The 22,022-nt window shown below is 33.5% G+C and overlaps 1 protein-coding gene across 3 annotated transcripts in view; it reads left to right on the top strand.

Annotated features, from left to right (window-relative positions):
* Positions 1–13,199: 13,199 nt before the first annotated feature.
* The window catches only part of Dnz1 (DNZDHHC/NEW1 zinc finger protein 11), a 58,496-nt gene continuing 49,673 nt past the window's right edge, over positions 13,200–22,022 (top strand). The window contains exons 1-2 of one of the 3 annotated variants that reach the window (XM_076467361.1): positions 13,375–13,638; positions 15,690–15,865. Coding sequence is in view for 2 of the 3 variants with exons in the window: in XM_076467359.1 (XP_076323474.1) it covers positions 13,523–13,638 (116 nt within the window). In the remaining variant the exon portion in view is untranslated. Of the gene's footprint in view, positions 13,639–15,689; positions 15,866–22,022 lie in introns of all 3 variants that reach the window. The other 2 variants (XM_076467359.1, XM_076467360.1) reach the window with 2 other exon arrangements.

The raw sequence follows: 22,022 nt of genomic DNA on the forward strand, positions 1-22,022 counted from the left end.
AATCTGTACTATCGTAACATCACTAAAACGTGCGCATGTCATGAATCGCGAGAAGGTTCATACTACAACGCAACATAACATACGAACTTGAAAAGCAAGAACTAAAATTAATTTTACTTCCAATTTTGATTTTGTTTATTCTTAATTAAGTACAAAGTGTAACGGATTTCTATTATATATATATTTTAATATTAATGTTTGTTTTAGTTAAATATATGATTTGATAATAGTGAGTATCAAATCCACGTCCCCAGTAGCACAGGGATGCCGGAATCTTGCAATGCTAGAAACCATATTTTAACACCTGTAATGGGCTGAGCACAGATAACCCATTGTGTAGCTTTGTACTTAGCTTAAAAGAAACAGAGAAATTAACATTAATGTTGTTCTTACAAATTCCTCAAAATATGCTATATAACTGTAAAATCTTTAACAAAAACACTATACATTAGTTGGATAAATATGCCATAGTAAAGCTATCAAGATAGTTTGTGATATTGCTAAATTGGATTAAAAGCATGCATTATTACATACTATCTTGATAGACTTACCATGGCATATTTATCCTACTAAATAATCACAAATTTCAATTTGTTGATGGTAAGTTTGTACATACATATCAGGTTGCAGGGGAAGGGTATTCACATATAAATATATTTTAACAGCTAGATGTCTGCTTAACCTGCTGATGTATACATGTAATTGATAAAGTTCAATCAACAGAAGATTCAAGTCTCCACCCATTTCATTACTTGGTTATCATGACTTTGTTTGTTTCCAGTTAGATGAATATGATGAGACTGGTAGATAGGTTTGTTTTAGTATTATGCACAAAGCTACACAAAGAGCTATCTTGCTCTGCTCACCACGAAATTATTGCTAGACCCTAGCCAATATTTAACAAAGCAATTCTTTCAAATTATAAGTACACAAAATGTAGTGCAAAACTATATCAAGTTTACTAAAAACTTCTCTGTTTCTATGTCATTGCTTAATCCCTGTTTTACTATGATTCATTTATAGATCACATACTTCACAAAACTTGTGTTTTCATTACGTGTTTGGTTACAGCTTTGTTCTGTTTCAACAACTACATTGTGTTTCAACACTTTAAGCCTTCCATTTCTTCATAGTAACTTCCTGTTTTCCTCTTGAGGCACTCAAAGCTTTTCTGAAGAGATTCAGTTATTCATTATCTATGCTTATTTCACACTCTAGTAAAGTAAACCACTCAACAAATCACCAGTGATTTACTTTTACAGCCCTCTAATATATCTTAAGCAAGTCATTTAAATTTCAATCCATTATTTTAAAATTTACTTCATTCACAAAAAAAAAAAAAATCACCTGTAATTCTGCAAGTAGAGCAAAACGAATGAACAGTTTCTTGTTACCCCATTATCTTTCAGGCCCCTTTGAAAATTTAAAATCAGAATTACTGCCAAGGATAAGAGAAAACAGGATTTTCATACTCAAGGTGGGTTACAAGTGACTGAGTTCCTGATACCATACAGTTCCATTCTGCTCTGTTAGACTAAGTGGGTGGCATTACCAGATGTTTCATCTGTCATTATTGACAACATTCCAAAGGACTACTCCCTTAGCCAAATAAATGCCTTCCTCTGACAATACAAGGCAAATGCCAGCATATATCACATCAAATGAGAGTTTTTAAAGGGGTGGAATATTTTTTCAGCCTCTTGCACCCACTGACTTACATTATCTATGTTCTCTATTCAGCACCACCCATCAACTGCAATTTTCAGAAATATAACAAAAACCTTTCTTTTGTCTTTCTGAGGGGTGTTAATTTCTCAATCTCTCCTGAAGAGATATTCTCTGCACTTATGAAGACACCAAACTATGTTATCTGTGTCATCCATCAAATCCATTCAAGTACTGCAGGGCTTCATACCCACTTCATGAATATTTTCTCTCATTTTAAAAACCATGACAACCACTTATTAACCTATGGTTTCATTTCTTTTTATTTTAGAGTTGAACGATCTAACTGACACCCCACCACCAACTACCCCTATCAACCATCCCACACAAATCAGCAGAACTGAAGAGTTGAAAGTTTTCAGTTATATGCTGCCATAAACAAGCCAGATTGAGCAGTTAAGTTTAAAATAGCCATAAGGGAGCTATGATAAGAGCCACAGGCCTTAGAGAAGTCTAACTAAATAACACTTACAGAAAACACCTGACATCAAAGAAAGATTCACCAAAGCAAGAAAGCAGGCTCCAAGCACTCATACAGCCTACACCCAAACACCATGGATCATCATGACTAGCTCTTCAACTTCCACAAATGACTTCTAGTTAACAATCGCAAACCTGAATTGCTAAGAAGAAGAAAAGTTCAAATAGATGTAGAACCAACTGACAACTTTCACATGTTTTTGCATTTAACCAAGCAGTCACATTCAACCTACATTTGCAGTTGTACAGGGTTACCTCAGTCTAACCAAAAGCATCTAGTCTATAAGTCAAGTTATTGATACCAGAATGCCAGTTACACATACAAATCTGATCCTGACAACAACTATGATCAGGAATATCTGAGCTTTACATCAACCTTCATTTCTTCAAGTTTATTTTATCATTGTTTATCATATCCACAGGCTATACTAACCCATTTCATTTTTCCCATTTAGATTTGATTAGGCATAATCAGGGCAATTTTTAGGTGTTCTGGCTGTGAAAGTCAGCTTTCTAAGAACACTTCTGTTTTTCCCCACAGCAAAATTTTATTTTGAACTTTGGATCCTCTGATCTCAGTCCTGAAAAGGAACCATTCTGAAAACTTAAAAGTAAGTAATTAAAATGAAATACCTGAACCAAATTGTTGCTAGACATTAAGCAATATGTATTAAGGTAATCCCTTCTAACTTCAAACACACAAAATGTTCTGTTAAAACAACTTTGAGCTAACTAAATATATATATTTTTAAATTTATATGTAAATGCCCAATTCCTGGAAAACCATGTTTTATTTACAGATCACGTTCCTAGATGTTAAACAAGCATTTGATACACAGTCAGACTCACCAGTGGCACAGCAGTATGTACCCAGACTTACAACAATATAAATCAGATTTTGATACCCACAGTGGGCAGTGCACAGATAGCCCAATGTGTAGCCTTGTGCTTAACTTCAAACAAACAAACAAACAACACCATTAAATACAAATTAAATAGTAAGAGACTTCCTATACCTACCCCCAGGTGGACATTCAGCTTTCTCCTGGGTAGAACCAAATAAGTTAAAATTGACAATATAACCTTTCACCCATTTCAATTAAAAGCTGACAGTCTGCAGAGTTCTGTTCTCAGTCTCCTCCTTTTTGTTATTTTCGTAATTTATATCTAATCTCCAAACCTTTCATACATACTTGCATTACAGTTTGCTGACAATTAGCTGTAACTTTAAAAAACACATGTGGGTGGAAGAGAAACATTAGTTTTGAAATCATTTGTGGCATTTTGAGTGATTACATTTTGAGTGTGTGAGGGAATTAAAATAACTTTGAGAAAATAACAGAAAGTCACCCATAAACACATAAGATTGATGACAAGGGAGCAGATGGAACTGTGATATAAAAAAATAGTATGGTGACAATGTTTTAGGTTTAACCTAACTCGGTAAGGTGCAGTTGCAGGAAGAGAAAGAATTGTTGTTGTTTTGAATTAAGCACAAAGCTACACAATGGGCTATTTGTGTTCTGCACACCACGTGTATTGAAACCTGGTTTTTAGTGTAGTAAGTCCACAGACATACTGCTGAGCCACTGGGGTGGAAGAGAAATAAGCTGTCAAAGTTGAGGTTGAAGGTTTTAGAATAGTAGACAGTTACATAGTGAAGAAGTTGGCCACCAAGTTGGACACATTTATAGGGCTGACTGACACTTCCACTTTTAGAGCATTGTTCCCAAGATAAATTCTGACTGAGGAAGACAAGAGACATGCCAAGAGGTTTATGATTTACTTGCACAACATCACGTAAGAAGAAGAACAATACATTTTAACAAATTTAATAATTTTCTACCACAATATAAATCTTACATACAATAAAGTTACTCTAAGGGATTAGATAAAATGGTTGACAAGAGTGACATGTGTCCATATAGAGGATTTGGGATGCCAGGCATACAGAAATTTAAACCATGACAGTCCTATCTTTTTATAAGATTCAAAAGTATGGAACAATAAAAGAGAAGAGCTGAAAGAAGTGAAGAAAGAAGACATCATTTAATTGTCATAAGATGGTTTTCAACTTGCTGTGTTTTGTTTTTATTTAATACTAGATAAGTTCTTGCTTTATAAGACATTAATCAATTTATAAATTGATCATTGTGATTTTATGGTTTATTGTTGGATAAATATTTTTTAGTATTAATGGAGATAAATAGATTATGTTATGATATGTTAAGAGGATTAATGTAATGAAAATTGGTAGCAATTAATAAGTAAACATAGTAATTGCTATTTAACTAGAAGATTTTTCAATGAAGCATGATGTAGCAAAATTATTGTAACTGTTGATATGGAAATAGGGTGGTTAGGTGGCAAAATTTTTATCAGTAATAAACACTTCTAAAGGTGGGAGGAATCAAGTGCTTGCAGCATTTTGGACAATTCACCATAATTCAAATGCTCCCAGTATTGAGAAAATATGCATATTATGAAAAGTTACATGTGTGCTGTACATACATGAAATAAGAAGAATTGTAGCACACATTTACTGAATGCATAAGAGAAATTATTTAATGAAGGTTGACTGAAGATATGTAAATGAAATAAATATTTATAATATCTATATATGACACTGTCACATTCGTGAGATTGTTTAAGAAAGCCTCATGAGAGAGACTGAAAATAATGGCATTATAAACAGACCAATGCTACTATAGCAGAGCAAAAGCAACAAAAGTGTTTACATTGGATAAGACACAGTTACTGTAAAGGAGATGCATTGGAACTTTTATGTAGAAGACACTTCAAAAATGCATGGAGATCTATAAGCAACCAGACTTCTGAGTCACTATTGTTATCTATAACCAATGGTCAAGTGTGTTCGGTTCTGGTTCCAATGATCATGATGAGATTGCAAAACTTGACCAGTGAAGTGTCAGACACACTTGTAGGTAGATGTGTACACTATTTGGAAAATCATAAGAATACCAGAAAGAATCAATATAAGAACATCTGTTTGGGGTCAGAAAGTCAGTCTCTGCAGTACCTAATCTGCACAAGTTCTTCTTGAAGTCCCTACCAATCTCTGAACTAGAAGTCATGTCCACAACTAAGTTCAGTGTGTTAAATAATTCCTGCTTAAACTCTGTGTAAGTAAATTATTGACATACCTCCCTAGAATTAAATAGCATAGCTAGAACTGAATATATAGTGTTAAAACATGACTGAATCAAATTCAATCAATGTAATAATTGATAACTTATTGGTAATGTTGAGTTACTTAATGGATATTATAGCAAATATAATTGAAAAACTATTACCAGTCCAGATTGATGAGTTTGATAGTTTTGATATTAATATGTTCCAGGGTACCTTTAGGGTACCAATGTAGCTGATTAGGAGATACTGTGTTAAAGTGTTGTGTTTGAAATCTCAGTCTCAGAGTCAATTCTTTATTCTAGCTTAAGATGACATGAAACCCCATTGAAACATGTAGAATTACTTTTATAACCATTGATGGATTTAAATAAAGATTAATTGCATATTTAAAATATTATTCGTTTGTGTATTTTAATATTTCATGTAAAAGTTTGTTTTTGAATTTTGTACAAAGCTACATGAGGGCTATCTGCATTAGCTGTGTTTGTGTATTTTAATATTTCATGTAAAAGTTTGTTTTTGAATTTTGTACAAAGCTACATGAGGGCTATCTGCATTAGCTGTCCCTAATTTAGCAGTGTAAGACTAGAGGGAAGACAACTAGTCATTGCCACTTACCACCAACTCTTTACTGATGAACCATGGGATTGACTGTCACATTATAATGCTCCATGGCTTAAAGGACAAGCATGTTTGGTGTGACAGGGATTTGAACATACATCCCTCAGATTATGATTCGAGTGCCTTAATCATCTGGCTGGGCCTTTCATCTAAAAGTACCACTTTTGGAGCATATATGTTTTTAATGTATTCCATTGTTGTTTATTAAGTGGTTATAAACTCTGTTTAAAAGTTTTATTTTATGTTATGTTTAGCACATTTTATATTTTATAAAATAAGTTTATTTAATATGTAAAGGGTTAAACTCCTTGGTTTAATGTTGATTTGAAATTGCTTTCTATATTCTATAAAATAATTGCAAAAAAAAAGTTGTATTATTAGACTATCTAAATTTTGTTTAATAAATGGCTTCCTTGTATGTTCCAAGTCTGTTAAAGGGTTATTTGGCATTTTATTGTCTAAAGTTTGGATTATATTTTTTTACTTTTATATTTAATGCACAATTTCACTGTTTAAATAGATTGGTTGTATTTATTATCTTTAAAAGCGTTTTTAAAGTTAACCATTAAATGGTAATCTTTGTTAAAGGGTTTGTTTTCTAGAACTAGGCATAACACTACACAATGGGCTAGCTGTGCTCTGCCCATCCATGTATCAAAACCTGCTTTCTATTGATGTGAGTCTTAAGACATACTGCTCTGCCCCTAGGTGTTGTTGAAGGGATTGCACTTGTAATGTGATATTTTTTGAAGTTTGAATTGTACTTTCTATCATATTAGGTTGTTATTGTACTTTATGCAGTTCAATTGCTAATGCATAGTATTCTACGGAAACATTATTAATAGGTATTTTTATTTGTAGTATGGAAATTTTATTAAGTGAATCATTGTTGAATAGTTTTAAGTTACTCCACTTTTTTGTTACCGAGTTTTAGTATTGTAAAATTATTAATCGATATAATTACTCAGACTTTTTTAACCAAAAGGTTTCACAACATGCACTTGCATCTATCTTAAAGATGTTATTGATCATGTACAACTTTTTATTTGTTAAAGGATTTTCTCTTTCTATTGTGCATAACTGCTTATAGAATTAAAACAATATTACAGTTTTTTTGATTAGTGCACACATTTAGAATTTATAGGTTTAAAATTAATATTAACGTCATCTTGAGACAAAGCTTGAAGTAAGGGAAGGAGAAAAGCGTCACATATAAACATACAGTGGTACCTCGGTTCTCGAACGACTCCCTTCTCGAACAATTCGGTTTTCGAACATATTGTTTGAGAAAAAAATGTCTCGGTTCTCGAACATAAACTCTGTTCCCGAACCAGGTTGTCGTGGCCCGAACTCCCGAAATAATCCGACTGATGACGCGAACAACACTTCGACCATTTTCGGCCCACGCCAAGCTTGCCCGAAACATTTTACCCGCACCTGTCGTTCGGTCCACACCCCCGCTAAAATCTGCTGTGAATGCTATCGTTTTACTTTGTTGTTGTTGTTTTGTTTTTTCTGAATATTTTGATTAAATAAGCCACCATGGACTCAAAGAAACCAAAAAACCAAAAAGAAAAGTTGTTAGAACCACAGTAGAGGAGAAAAAGATCTCATAGCGAAGTATGAGAGTGGTGATCGCGTGTCTGACCTTGCTACACAGTTTGGTATGGTGAAGTCTACAGTCTGCACCGTACTGAAAAATAAAAAGGAGGTTGTCAAAGAAACTGATATTGCAAAAGGAGTGACAGTGCTTACGAAAAAAAGATCACAAACAATGGAAGAGGTAGAAAAACTGTTGTTGATTTGAGTAAACGAAACAAAGTTAGCTGGTGATAGCATTTCTGAGACCATCATTTGTGAGAAAGCAAAGCAGTTGCATGCTGACCTCCTGAAAAACACCCCTGGAACGAGTGCTGATACAAGTGATTCATTTAAGGCTAGTAGGAGATGGTTTGAAAAATTTAGGAAGTGAAGTGGCATACATAGTGTGGTGAGACATGGGGAGGGTGCCAGTTCTAAAAAAGACGCTTCTGATAAATTTGTTAGGGAATTTAAGGACTATGTAGAAACTGAGGGTTTTATTCCCCAACAAGTGTTCAACTGTGATGAGACAGGCCTCTTTTGGCAGAAAATGCCAAAGAGGACCTACATAACCAAGGAGGAGACGTCACTGCTAGGACACAAGCCAATGAAGGACAGGCTAACTATTGTTATGTAGTAAAGCAAGTGGGGACTTAAAACTTAAGATTTTGGTTGTGTACCATTCTGAGAACCCGAGAGATTTTAATAAAAATAATATCCTGAAAAGTAAACTAAATGTCATGTGGAGGACTAATAGTAAAGCATGGGTAACCAGGCAATTTTTTATGGAGTGGGTCCATGAAGTGTTTGCCCCAAGTGTAAAGAATTACCTCACGGAAAAACAATTACCACTCAAGGCCCTTCTTGTGATAGACAGTGCACTTGCTCACCCACCAGGTTAGGAGGACGGGATGGTGGAGGAGTACAGTTTCATTACGGTGAAGCTCTTGCCCCCTAACACGACTCCTCTTATTCAGCCCATGGACCAGCAGGTCATATTGAACTTTAAGAAACTCTACACAAAAGCACTGTTTCAAAGGTGCTTTGAAGTGATCTCTGACACAGAGTTAACCCTCAGAGAGTTTTGGAAAAATCACTTTAATACCCTCCATTGCTTGAAGATCATAGAAAAAGTCTGGAGGGAAATGTCTTTGTGGACCATGAACTCAGCCTGGAAGTAATTGTGGCCAGACTAAGTAGTAGATAGAGACTTTGAAGGCTTTGAGGTTGAGTCTGTTGTCGAGGATATTATCTCACTAGGCAAGTGTATGGGCTTGAATGTGAGTGGTGATGATGTGGAGGAGTTGGTGGAAGATCACACCACTGAGCTCACCACGGAAAAACTCCAAGACATTCAGTAGGAGCAGCAACAGAAGGCAACTGAGGAAGTGTCTTCAGATGAGGAGGAGGGAAAAGAGGATGTTCCTAGTTCACTAATCAAGGAAATGTGTAGAAAATGGGGAGAGTTACAAAGTTTTATGGAAAGTTTTCACCCTGACAAAGCTGTAGCAAACTGGAGCATAAACCTTTTCAATGATAATTTCAGAAACATTTTAAAATGCAGACAGAAACAAACCTCATTAGACAAGTTTTTAGTGAGAAATAGGTCCAGTGAGTCGTCAAGCAGGTTGTAGCGGTGCAAAGAGACAGGAAAGAGAAAGAACCACAGAAGGAGAGTTACCTGACGTTTCTATGGAAGGTGACTCCTCTTCCAAACAATAATAACCCTCCTACTCTCCACTTTCCTCACCACCTTTCACTTACGCTATCAGTTCTCCTCAGCACAGGTAAAGTGCAGTTAAATTTTCATTTATTGTTTTTTTATTGTGTTTATAGTTTTTGTGGTTGACTATATGCATGTAAGTATTATTATACAGGTATAATTAAGCAATATTTTTACTCAATATGCTTCATAATGCGTAATTTTTGGAGGTCTGTAACGGATTAATTTAATTTACAGTATTTCTTATGGGAAAACGCCCCCCGCTAGTACAAAGGGATGTCTCCGAATTTACAACGCTAAAATCAGGGGTTCGATTTCCCTCAGTGGGCTGAGCAGATAGTCCGATGTGGCTTTGCTATAAGAAAAACACACACTTATGGGAAAAATTGATTCGGTTTTCGAAGAAATCGGTTTTCGAGCATCCTTCTGAAACAGATTAAGTTCGAGAACCGAGGTACCACTGTATTTTCTGTTATTTGTTATTTTGTGTCTTTGCAGTTTTTATGTAACACATGGTCAAGACAGTCATTAAATTGGTTTCATTTTAACTGCTTTCATTTTTTTGTCATTTTCTGGAGATAACACTTCTTCTTTCACTAAAAGATATAGCTGTAATGCCGCACATTGTGCAAGCAGGTGAACAACGGTATACTCCAATGGTTACTTAGGCAATTTCTTGTTACAACTCTACTTATGTTGAAATGAAGGCCCGGCATGGCCAAGCGTGTTAAGGCGTGCGACTCGTAATCTGAGGGTCGCGGGTTCGCATCCCCGTCGCGTCAAACATGCTCGCTCTTTTAGCCGTGGGGGCGTTATAATGTGACTGTCAATCCCACTATTCGTTGGTAAAAGAGTAGCCCAAGAGTTGGCGGTGGGTGGTGATAACTAGCAGCCTTCCCTCTAATCTTACACTGCTAAATTAGGGACGGCTAGCACAGATAGCCCTCGAGCAGCTTTGTGCGAAATTCAAAAACAAACGAACAAACATGTTGAAATGAGAATGATCAATCACGTGGGAAGCTAAAGTCGCTCTTGGTAAATTTGATTTTACGTTTTAACTAAGAAATGTTAGATGTAAACAGTCTGATAAAAGTTATCATTGAATATAGATTGGGGAGAGAACAGTTTAACCCCATAAAAGGAAACGTTCACCATTTACGCAAGCACACACACACACCGAATCTGTGTTTTCTTTTGTAGTAAAATTTATAGTTTTTGTTCTATATTGTGTCAAGCCTTTAGTTACTATTAACGAACTGAGGTAATTCAGAGAAATTCAATTTTACTTTTAATAAACATTTTGACGGACTTCCTGTTGTTTTATTTGACCAGTTCATTGCTTTTGGATTGTTTGTTTGTTTGTTTTGGAATTTCGCACAAAGCTACTCGAGGGCTATTTGTGCTAGCCGTCCCTAATTTAGCAGTGTAAGACTAGATGGAAGGCAGCTAGTCATCACCACCCACCGCCAACTCTTGGGCTACTCTTTTACCAACGAAAAGTGGGATTGACCGTTACGTTATAACGCCCCCACGGCTGGGAAGGCGAGCATGATTGGCGCGATTCGGGCGCGAACCCGCGACCCTCAGATTACGAAGCGCACGCCTTAAATTGCTTTTGGAACAATCAGTTTCACCTCAAATAATACATGTACTATGTTATGAATATGAATCATGGACGACGGTTCAACATCGAAGAATTATGAGAAGTGAACTGGCGATGGCGTTACCGAAACGAAAATTATATGTGTGTTTATTTCTCAGAAGCATTTCTATACATTTTGATTCACTTTCTCTTCAGGACTGTTAAAGAGTAATAAAAAATTATAGCGTTGTTTTGTGTACGACAGAGATAAAGTTTTATAATAATCCACTAGAAGTGACTCATGTCTCTTGAGTTTCCTTAAACACATTTTACATAATTTTTGTATCTAGTAAATGCCTAATATGACCAATGTAGAATTGAATTAAGAAGGCTTTAGTAAAGGCACAAAATAATATAATTAGTAAATACCAACAACAAAACATAGTTTATAGTTCAAGCAATTATCTTAGGAAAAAATAAGCTAAGATAACATGTTTAATGTCCCCCGCTGGTACAGCGATAAGTCTAGGATTTACAACGCTTAAATCAGGGGTTCGATTCCCCTCGGTGAACTCAGCAGATAGCCCGATGTGGCTTTGCTATATGTAAACACACAGACGTGTTTTATGAAGAGAAATAGACAATACCAAATTGAAATTATTAATTATTCAATTCCTCAAAGTTTCATCTTACAGCTTTATCTAAAGGTAGACACCCTACAGAACACAATTACAGCTTTATGAAAAGAAAACCTCCTTTGCAAACTTACAATTGTTTATTTTTGTGCTCAGTTACAAGTAAACAAATAGAACAAAATAGCTGATGGAATTTGAAATAATAACAATGTGTTTTTGTCTATAGTCTGACATGAAATCACATTATCAACAATGAAAATATAAGAGTAATAAATAGTTTGGAATAATATAACTAGCCTGAAGAAAATGCGTATTTAAAATCGAAGCTAAAATATGACTTACGTGAACATTCAAATCTAATAAATACTTTCATGTAAATCGTAAATGTATTTATAACTAGATTTATTCAAAAGGAAATAAATTTACCATTCAAAAGTGGCAGCCCTCTATCCCTGTTGATTAAAGGATTCACAAATTTGATGAAGAGAGACTCCTTGTACTTCCTGTTCAGTATTGATTTAGAAAAAAACAAGAAGCCCTTTCTCTCAGATCTGAGATTCCTACAATCAACAGGAATAGAGGGTTATCACCTTAAATCGTGAATTTATGTATGTGTGTGAACATTTTAACACCTTCTACCTGAAACTCAGTAGGATAATGCCTTGATTCAATACGCCCAGATACTATTTTCATTTTTTAAAATGTAGGTATTTAAAAGAATTTCATGAGATAAAAAGCCAAACGATCCCAAAAATGTATATTTTGGGCTCCTGGGCAGTCATTTACAGCAATCTTAATAAACACTGACTCAACTTCTCATGCACAAACATCCTACCATAGAAAAAAATATTGGATTGCCCAAAAACACAGTATTAATTACTTCACTTTATTTGGGCCAATTTAAGTGTAATGTGGTACAAAGATACATTTTACAGGCCCCAAACATATACATACTAAAATGTAGGATATATCCATTTTTGGTAAGCTTACGATGAGCTTAAAGGTTAGGTATACCATAATTTTAGGAGTTATGGTCCATTTATTGACCACATTTCCAGCAATTTACTAGGGATTTAGTACAAAGATGCACTTTGCAGGACCCAAATAGAGATATAGACGTTTTTGGATTTTTCTTTGACGACATTTTTCAGAAAAGAAAACACAATTTGGGTTTTTTGTGAACTATTTATTTTTATGTCAACCAGTGACATGGGACTGGATACAAAGATGCCTTCTTGCAGGTCCCAAGCAGTGCTACAGACAGTTTTCAATTTTTATGTTATCAAAATTAGTCGTACCGAGATTGTGAGTAATGAAGACATATTGCATTCGTCTGCAAACCTTAATGTCTTTAATTTTATGTCTTGTTAAGACTGGGATTTTGCTATATAGAAAGTCTACTTCTTGATAAAACCATAATAAGAAATGTTAAGGAATTGAAGAATTTTCACTCGGTTCTCTATGCTACGTAATTTTTTAAAATATTTAGTAATACTTTGTCCATCAAAGCATGATGATTTGACGCATTTGTTATTTTATAATAAGTATAAAAATAATTTAATATTGAAAAGTACGATATTATTAATTATCGGTCGTATCTTAATTATACTGTTTTTTTTATTTTACAATTAAATTTTTGATGTCGTTGTGAATGATAGTTGTTAAAAACGTGATGCGTAAAGCACACGAAAAACAGACTATGAAAATGTGCTACAGAAAAAAATTAACATAATTTTAAAATTAATTTTATTATCTATTCGAATAATTATTTTCTTTTAGATAATACATATATAACATTAACTTCTGGAAAATCCTAAATTTTTTTTTGACCGCATGTTAAAGTCTTATGTTTACTGTTTTCTGTTATAGCATTAGGACTGACGTAATTTGTGTATGTAGAATCATTTGGTTGCTATGATGACCTATAAGTTATAACATAAAACTCAGTTGTTAAGCTATATCCTTTGCCCTCATAAGATTTAGGTGGTCTGGTAACTTTATGATTTACGTTTTGTATTAATAATGATTTGTCGAAGTGATCCTTGTGGAATTATTTGTATAATATTAACTTATGTAGCGGTATTTTATGCTGATTATGGTGTGGTTTTGTGGATGGTTGTTCCAACGATGACAAACAGGTAAGCCTCACACTGATATTTATTAATATTTAATTAAAAATTAAAGAATAATCGATTAATGACGAGAGATACCATTTATAACTTATATTACTGAGTGAAACTATATTTTCAGTAAAAATAAATTATATATATGTAAGTTACAGTTACATGATTATACTATATATAAGTTATTATTAGTTTATAGCTTGTTAATTACTGTTAATTTGGGGTGAAATAGATTTCCTGTTAGCCACGTCTATTAGAGAAAAGCATTGATAGAAAAAAAATACAATTTGTTAACTCATATTGACATTTTTATTTTTTACATAATTTGTTGAACAGGTTTGTGTTGTTTTTTTTATCTGTTCATCCACTCACTTTTATCACACAATAATACTTATTCGTACTTTCAATTGATGATGATTGTGAATAATCCTATAAAAGTGAAAGAATAAATAATATAATAATACTAACATAGTAATGTAATTTTATTCATACTACTAGTGGTACTAGAAATAGAATCTCACAAATGTAATATGTTACTAAGATTCCAGTAATACTAAACCAAAAGTTTCAAACTAATTAACTATAGTAACAAATTATGTAAAATCAAATTACAGAATTTTAATTTTAAATTTATGCAAAAATCATACTCAGTGTTATAACATGTAAAATATGTTTTTGTATTTCACATCTACTTGGATAATGGATGTGATTTTCTAAGGTTTAAAAACACTTGATAACTATAGGCATATAGCTATGCTCTTTAAGATTCACTTAGAAATATAAATGTTTTAAGAATGTTTGTTAGCAAATTGCTGTGAAAAGCAGAAGTAGTATTAATTTAACTTTCAAGTTTCCTAGGAAATTTGCAAAACCAAAAATAAAGAATTCAAACTGGCACATCTCGAAAACATTTAAAATAGAAACCTTTTAACAAAATTTTGTACTGTGTGGTCTTGATAACACATAATGAAATATCTTTTGCACATGAAAATCTAAGGAACAAACCAGATTTTTTCTCAATGTTTTATAGCCAATTCTATCACATTGGGATTGATTTTTTTGTATTGAAAGTAAAACACTTTCAAATTATTCTTTATCTTAAAAAGTATAACTTGTAACAACAAGATAAATTATTATTATTATTCATAGATGTTAAGTTTGTGAGAGTGTTATCTTTCAATCAAAAGTAGGTAAAATTATTTTTACACTATGGTTCAGGTATATGTATGTATGAGAAAACAACTGAACTTATAAATAAATGTTTGTTTTTTATTTGAAGTATGTCACTAAAACTTTATTTTTTCAACCACCTTCAAGCATTTTTTGTAATACATACATTATGACTTTGAACTTCAAACTAGATATGTATGTGCTATAAAGATGTTTATTTGCCATATAAAACTATTGATGACAATTTTCATTACTGGTCTTGTTGGGTTGATGAGAACAAACACTAGAGCTCTTAACCAGTCATTATATTGATTTTGGTACCTAACCTAAATTGTTATATGAAAAAAAGCCCAAATAAAAAAATATTAGCTAAAATCTTGAACAAATTGAAGCTATGTAAATGAAAATATAAGAAGATGAACTGTACTGTATGTGTGAACAAAAACTAGATCAAAACATTTTTCATATCTAAAGCTGTGCATATGTAAACAGCATTTGAAACACAAGTTTTACTTAGTCTGTCAAAAAATGTAAACTGCTGGTGAACTATGGGAAATTAACAGAACTGTATGGAAACAGGGACTTGTTGGACTATCTAAGTTGTTCCATCCATTAATATAAACTATATAAAAGATATATCTTAAATCCTATAACTGTAAAATGTTTCTGAAGCCATCCATTAAACTCTGTTTAATTTACTGCTTCTACTATGTCTGAAAGCAACTTATCTCAAAGTCTAACTAACCTGTTAAAAGAAATTAAACTGTCTTAACTGAAGATAACTCGTATGCATCCAAGATTTATGCTTACATTCTCTAGTCTTACCTTATGTACTGACAATGATTTAACCTGTTCTCATATGACAAATTTTACCATCCCATGTATTATCCTTGTAGCCTTTCTCTGAATCCTTTCCAATGATTCAAAGTCTTTCCCGAGGTAAAAACATTCCTGTGACATGGTGGTGAATTTATGGACTTAAAACACTAGCAATTAAGTTTCAATACTGATGGTGGATACAGCAAAGATAGCCAATTATGTAGCTTGTGCTTAACTACAAAAAAGTACTAAGGTAAGGAGCCCAAGATTAAACCCAGTACTTCAAGTGTGGCCTAAACAATAGCCTGTATAATGTAATTATAATTTAGTTTAGGTCTTGACAAATATTTTCAGATCTAGAAGCCAGTCCAAAACCTCAGAAGCCAGGTGTGTCTAACATTAACTTCACTACTGCTTGTACCAGGAAATATGAGACACATATATTTACTTGTCTTCACAGTAACGAGTGCATGCTAACAATCACATAACACCAACGACTGCTTAATAATACTGCCTGAACTAACTACCTTTGGTTCCATTTGAGTCTAAACACATGCAATGACTGGTTGAATTGAGAAAAAGAAGAAAAACAAAATGGCACAAAATTAGTAATGTTTGGTCAACTGCAGCACTTCCTTAAAGAAAATATATGAAGAAGCACTAATCTTTCATTAAAATCCAAGAAACAAAGTTTTATTTATATCTTGAGGATTACAGAAAGTTGTGGACTTCAAAGATTCGAGAACTATTGTGGTTTCAAGTTCTATTTGGCACAGTCCTATGCACAAATAGAATGGGAGAAAACAATGGGTACATGATGAAAAGTTCAGCTGTTCACAACCTAACACCTGAGAGTTCTTGAGACATGCTTTAGTCTTGAATGGCTTAAGAGACTGATCATCCAGAATACCAAGATCATTTTTCTCCTTATTGCTCTTAAGTGTTAAGGTTTTTCCCATCAGAATTATTTATATTATTCAAATAATAACTCACCTACAATACCTGTCATTTATCATTTATTTGTCAAATTCACTAAATGATTTAAATCCTTTTATAAAGCAGTTGCATTCTCCTCATAGCCAGCAACCACTAAGATCATATCCTCTTCAGCAAATTAAAAAAAAAAATCTGTTTTTATGATGTAAAACAAAAGAGAAAACATCTTAACATTGAGCCATGAAGTACTCTATTTTAACAACCCTTTGCTTTCTTTCCATCCAACAACTTTTCTATCCAATGAACCAACTTATCTCTTGCATCTTTAAAGATTAATTTTTAGCAAATCTTTTAGATTGCATCTTGCCAATTTCTTTCTGAAATTTAAAATACACCAAAAGCACACTCTTGTCTTTATCTAAATAAACAGTAACTTATTCAAAGAATATTAATATATTTGTAGAGCAAAGTTTTTTCTGTTGTGAAACCATACTGATTATCTAAAAAAGTTTCAAACTTTGTTAAATGATTTTGCAAAGGACATTTTATCAGATTTTTCCCACCACTGATGTCAGATTAATATATTACTGGACAGTTTTATCTCCTCCTTTTAAAGTAGGAATAACAGCCAATTTCCAATCCTCTGGTACTTGAATTATTTGGTAGCTGAATTATTTGTCAACTGATCAGATGTGGAAAATGTTTAAAGATAAATTTTTAAATATTTGAGGTAAACATATACCTTATAGAAAGAAAAGGTAGTTGCAAGTAAAAAAAAAAACAGGTTAGCTTACAAAGAGCATAAGAGAGAAACTTAAAGAAAAGCAGCATTAATTTAAGAAATTTAAATTGAACGTTGTAATGGGAGATTTAGAAAATTACAGAAGATTAAGAGAATTGGTAAAATAGGGAATTAGGACATCAGAACTTCTGTATGATGAAAGATTGGCTGAAAATTTAAACAGTTAACAGTAAGGATTTCTTTAAATGCATTAAGGGTAAATAGAATGTAAGGATGGATGGTTTACCCTTGAGTTATGATAAAGGAAGGTCCTTATGTAATGCTTATGAGGTGGCTGGGTTACTAAATTTTGTTTGTTTGTTTTTAAGTTTTTACAAACAAAGATTTAACCAGGTTTTTTACATCTTGAACATTTGATATATGGAAACAAGATGACTGCATTAATTCTGAGTTTGTTAATAAAAAATGGGAAAGTTTAAAGAATAATGAAGCTCCTGGGACAGATAATATTTCATTAAAGCTTTGGAAGGAGGTTAATGTTTGGATATGTGAGCCATTTGCTTCAGTTTTTTTGTTATTCCTTGAAGAGTTTGCAGGCACCAGAGGATTGGAAGTTAGCTAATGTAATTCCTCTTTTCAAAGGAGGTGACAAAAATTATCCCAGTAATTATAGGCCCATTAGTCTTATATTAGTTGCAGGAAAAGTTTGTTAAAAATGCTTTTCAAAGTCATTTAACAAGTTTAGAATTTTTTGAATAGTCAGCATGGTTTCACTAAAGGAAAATCTTGCTTTACAAATCTTTTGGTATTCTTTGAAAAAGGTTACTTCTTACATAAATGAGGGTAAGGGTGTAGATTTGGTGTATCTGAATATTTCCAAAGTATTTCACAAGTTACTACATAAAAAAGTAAAATAAAATATATCTATAGGCATGGAGGATAAATTAGCTAATTGAATAGAAGAGTGACTGGATGGAAGAAAGCAGAGGGTTGTTACAAATTGAACTCAGTCAAACTGGATGAATGTCACAAGTGATATCTGGGTATCTTAGAGCTCAGTCTTGGGGCCATTACTCTTTTTGATTTACATAAATGACTTACATGAAGGAATAGTTAATAAATTAATTGCATTTGGAGACAATATTAAGGTCTTAATGTGTTACTAGCTGTGAAGAGGATGCTGCTGCTTTAAATAAGGAGTTAGATAATTTAGTGAGTTTAGAAAATAAATGGCAAATGGAACTTTATTGTAATAAATGCAAGATAATGCCTGTGGGTTATAATAATTTGAATTACAAGTATATTTGGAATAACCTTAGCAGTGTTATGATAGAAAAGTATCTTGATGTAACAGTTTATCTGTCTCTTAAGTCATCCAAACAGTGTGCTATCCCTCGTGATGGGGCAAACAAGCATTTAGGTTGTATTTAAAGAAATATTGAATGCAAGTCTACAGAGGTTTTAATTTCATTGTATAAGTCATTGGTTGAACCACATTTGGAGTATTGTGTTTAGCCTTACTTTACAAATGATATTGAATGGTTAGAAAGGGCTCAGAGGAGGGTTACTAGAATGGTGCCTGGGATAGAGGGACTGTCGTACTAGAAGATGTTGAGATTTCTCAAATTGTTTTCTCTTGAATAAAGAAGAGTTAGAGGGAATCTGATTGAAGTGTTCATGATTGTAAAGAGAATTGATAGCATTGGTGTATCATTTCTTTTCATACTTAACAGGGCCCTTACATTGATTCAATCCACTCTATGTCATGTGCTTCTGATGACTTTGTTTCAGCCTACACAGTCATGGATGCCACTGGTGGTGATATCATCCTTCACATCCTCTCTACCACAGTTTATTGCAGTTTTCACATGGTTCTTTGATAGGGGTCTGTCAGTTTCTTCAGCTTCTGGATATTGAGTGGCATCATCTTGCACCTTCAGTTTTACTGAGTTTTCCTCTGTCTTTGATCCTTTTATGTTGTTATTGTTATTTTATTCTTTTTCCCTTTCCCACCTTCCCTTTGCTGTGTATCTCCCAGATAGGAATCTAAATGTATTTCATTCTCTCACTGAAACTGATGTCTTTGTGTTCCCTCTACCACCTTACCATAAAATTCCTACTTGTCATATTATTGACTTATAGCCAGCATCATTTTGACATCTTTGCAATTATTGCTCATCATGTGCTATTTTATAGTTCCTATGTTTTTCTCTCTCCAGGGAGGGTGATTCGAATTTTCCTTCCATTTCATTATTTACCATTTCCCACATTTATGAGTGCTTTGATCCTGACTGCCTCATATGTCTGTTTTGGGTCCTCCAGTGGTATATCACTTGCACTGCTGCATTCCGTGGTTCCTGTGACTGTTTGTTTGTTTCATGGAATCCGTCTGTGATCTAGGACCTTTCTCCCATTACCTTTACAGATTTGATTTACTAGTTAGTTAAGTCGGTTTATTATTTCATTTTGCTTGAGAAGTGTTGCCTTTTCAGTGTATCTACTCATCAAATCAGTCACCTCACCATAACCCTGACTGTTTATTTTCATCTTCCTTTGGAAGTTATTGTCAGGGCCAGTATATGGACTACAACTAATACCTTTCCTTCATATTATTTACATTTCTTGGTCATGGATTATTTTTTACCTCTAGCCACCATATCACATGTCAAGATGTTGTTATGACTTTTAAGCATTTATATTTTAGTTATTTCTTTATTTACAGGAACATTTTTGTTAGTGTATTGTGGATTGCACTATGTGGTGAGTGGTGCCTGGTTCCAAACCAGGTGTGTGTGTGTATATATATATATATATATAAAATATGCATTGTCTATTCTATATTCATGCACAATGTCAATTACATTAAATTGCAGATCTTTCTACCACAGAACGGAAGTACAATTCCAGATGCTACGAACTGTTAGCTGTGTGTCTCCATTCAACTATCATATGTGCCAAATCAGTTATGAGGCAGAATTGGATGATACACACTGTTGAGGTTGCATGTTCCACAGGATCACTTGTGTTTTTTCTTCTGTTAATATGTTCATCCCAGATTGTACACTCATGGACAATAATGAGTAAAGCAGACAGGGATTGCTGCTCATCTATGCTGCTCCATGGCTTTGAGATACTTCCAACCACAGACCTGGAGTACAATTTCAGATGCTGCGAAGTGTTTGTTGATTGACTTCATCTACATGGTAGCTTTGTTTTACAAAATGGGGTATTGCAGTCACCTGTTGCACTGTCTCTTATGATGCAGTTCTTCAGATTCTCTAATGCATTTTTTTCTCTCTTCTTGTAGTGGAGTAATGAGAATCTTTGCTACTTACCAGGTTCTGTCTGCTTGGGTGATGGACTATGAGGCCTGTCTTGGTGGGTGATGCATCATACCACTCAGATAAGAGTAGGGAAGAAGCATTTTGTGGGTGACAGTGGTGTACCATCCATGATGATGGGAAAACACACTTGTAGAGAAAATTATATATGTAAAAAATATGAAGGAACACCTTTATACCTATATTAATAAATATAATCAAACATCTAAGCACACTCTCTACACTCCTACACTCAATTACCCAACCCCCTTCAAACATGTGGCCAGCTATTGGTCAGTTACCTCTTTCTTTCTTTGTGAACCTGACAATGACCAAAGAAGGTTGAAAGGTTGTTCGTTTCTCTACATAAATGTTTCTCAACCCATACCAGCTGTTTTTACATATATAGTGGTGTACCATGCTTCCTACCATGGTGTACAGTTCCAGATGCCACCAGGTTTTGGTTGTAGCTCTACACCATATATATGTGGCAGATTTTATTATTAACCTCCAGATTTACATTCCTGGTGAGCCTGGTGGTGGTTGGAGATGGGCTGGTCAATATTAGAATCTTGTGTCAATGGTGTGACATCCTTCCTACTCTGAACCTGATGTACAGTTCCAGGTGTCATGTATTAGTAAAAGTAAATACTATTTAATTGTCTGTTATACATGTAGCTATTATAGAAAAAAGGAAATTTATATTTCATATGTTTTTGTTATAATATTAGGGTAAAGAAAATAACATAAAATATAAAGTTTAACTGAAAATAAAATGTTTAAAAGGTTCTGGCAGTTTTTCAAATGAAATTTTAAAATCATAAAATGAGGAACATATTTTTAATCTTTGATAATTGTTCAGGCAGAGTATTCATGATGAGTAAATGAAATGGATGGCAACTGCTTGCTGTAAAAAATAGTGTACAGGATGACATTTCAAATTCAAAAGTCTTTCATCTTTGATCTTAATATGAAAATTACTTTGCACTCAACTTAGTCAGTGTGTCAGATTCTGACTCCATAAATTCACTGATAAATGTTTATTAAAAATCATTGATTAAAACATAAAACACTTTTGTGCACAAAAAACATTTGTATTGTTTTCTAAAAGCTTGTCAAATTTTTTTGAAGATACAGCTAAATTAAAAGTTGTAGCACATGTTAACATGGTGGTTACAAGGCTGGCCAAAATTATCAAGCTTGTATAGCTCTCTGTGATAAAACTGTCTTAGTTTGAGACTGAATGTTTTTCCCAAGTATACTGCTTCCTCTTATCCTATTATGATCAGATTATAGCATAATGAAATTAGGAGCTTTTATCCACTTAATTTCATAGATTACATTGCAAGATTTGTTAAGTTCATCTGTTATTCTTTTCCTAGACAAAGTAAGTTAAGAGACTTTAACTTATC

The sequence above is a fragment of the Tachypleus tridentatus genome, chromosome 11, assembly GCF_004210375.1.
Source record: "Tachypleus tridentatus isolate NWPU-2018 chromosome 11, ASM421037v1, whole genome shotgun sequence".
Classification (NCBI taxonomy): Eukaryota; Metazoa; Arthropoda; class Merostomata; order Xiphosura; family Limulidae; genus Tachypleus; species Tachypleus tridentatus.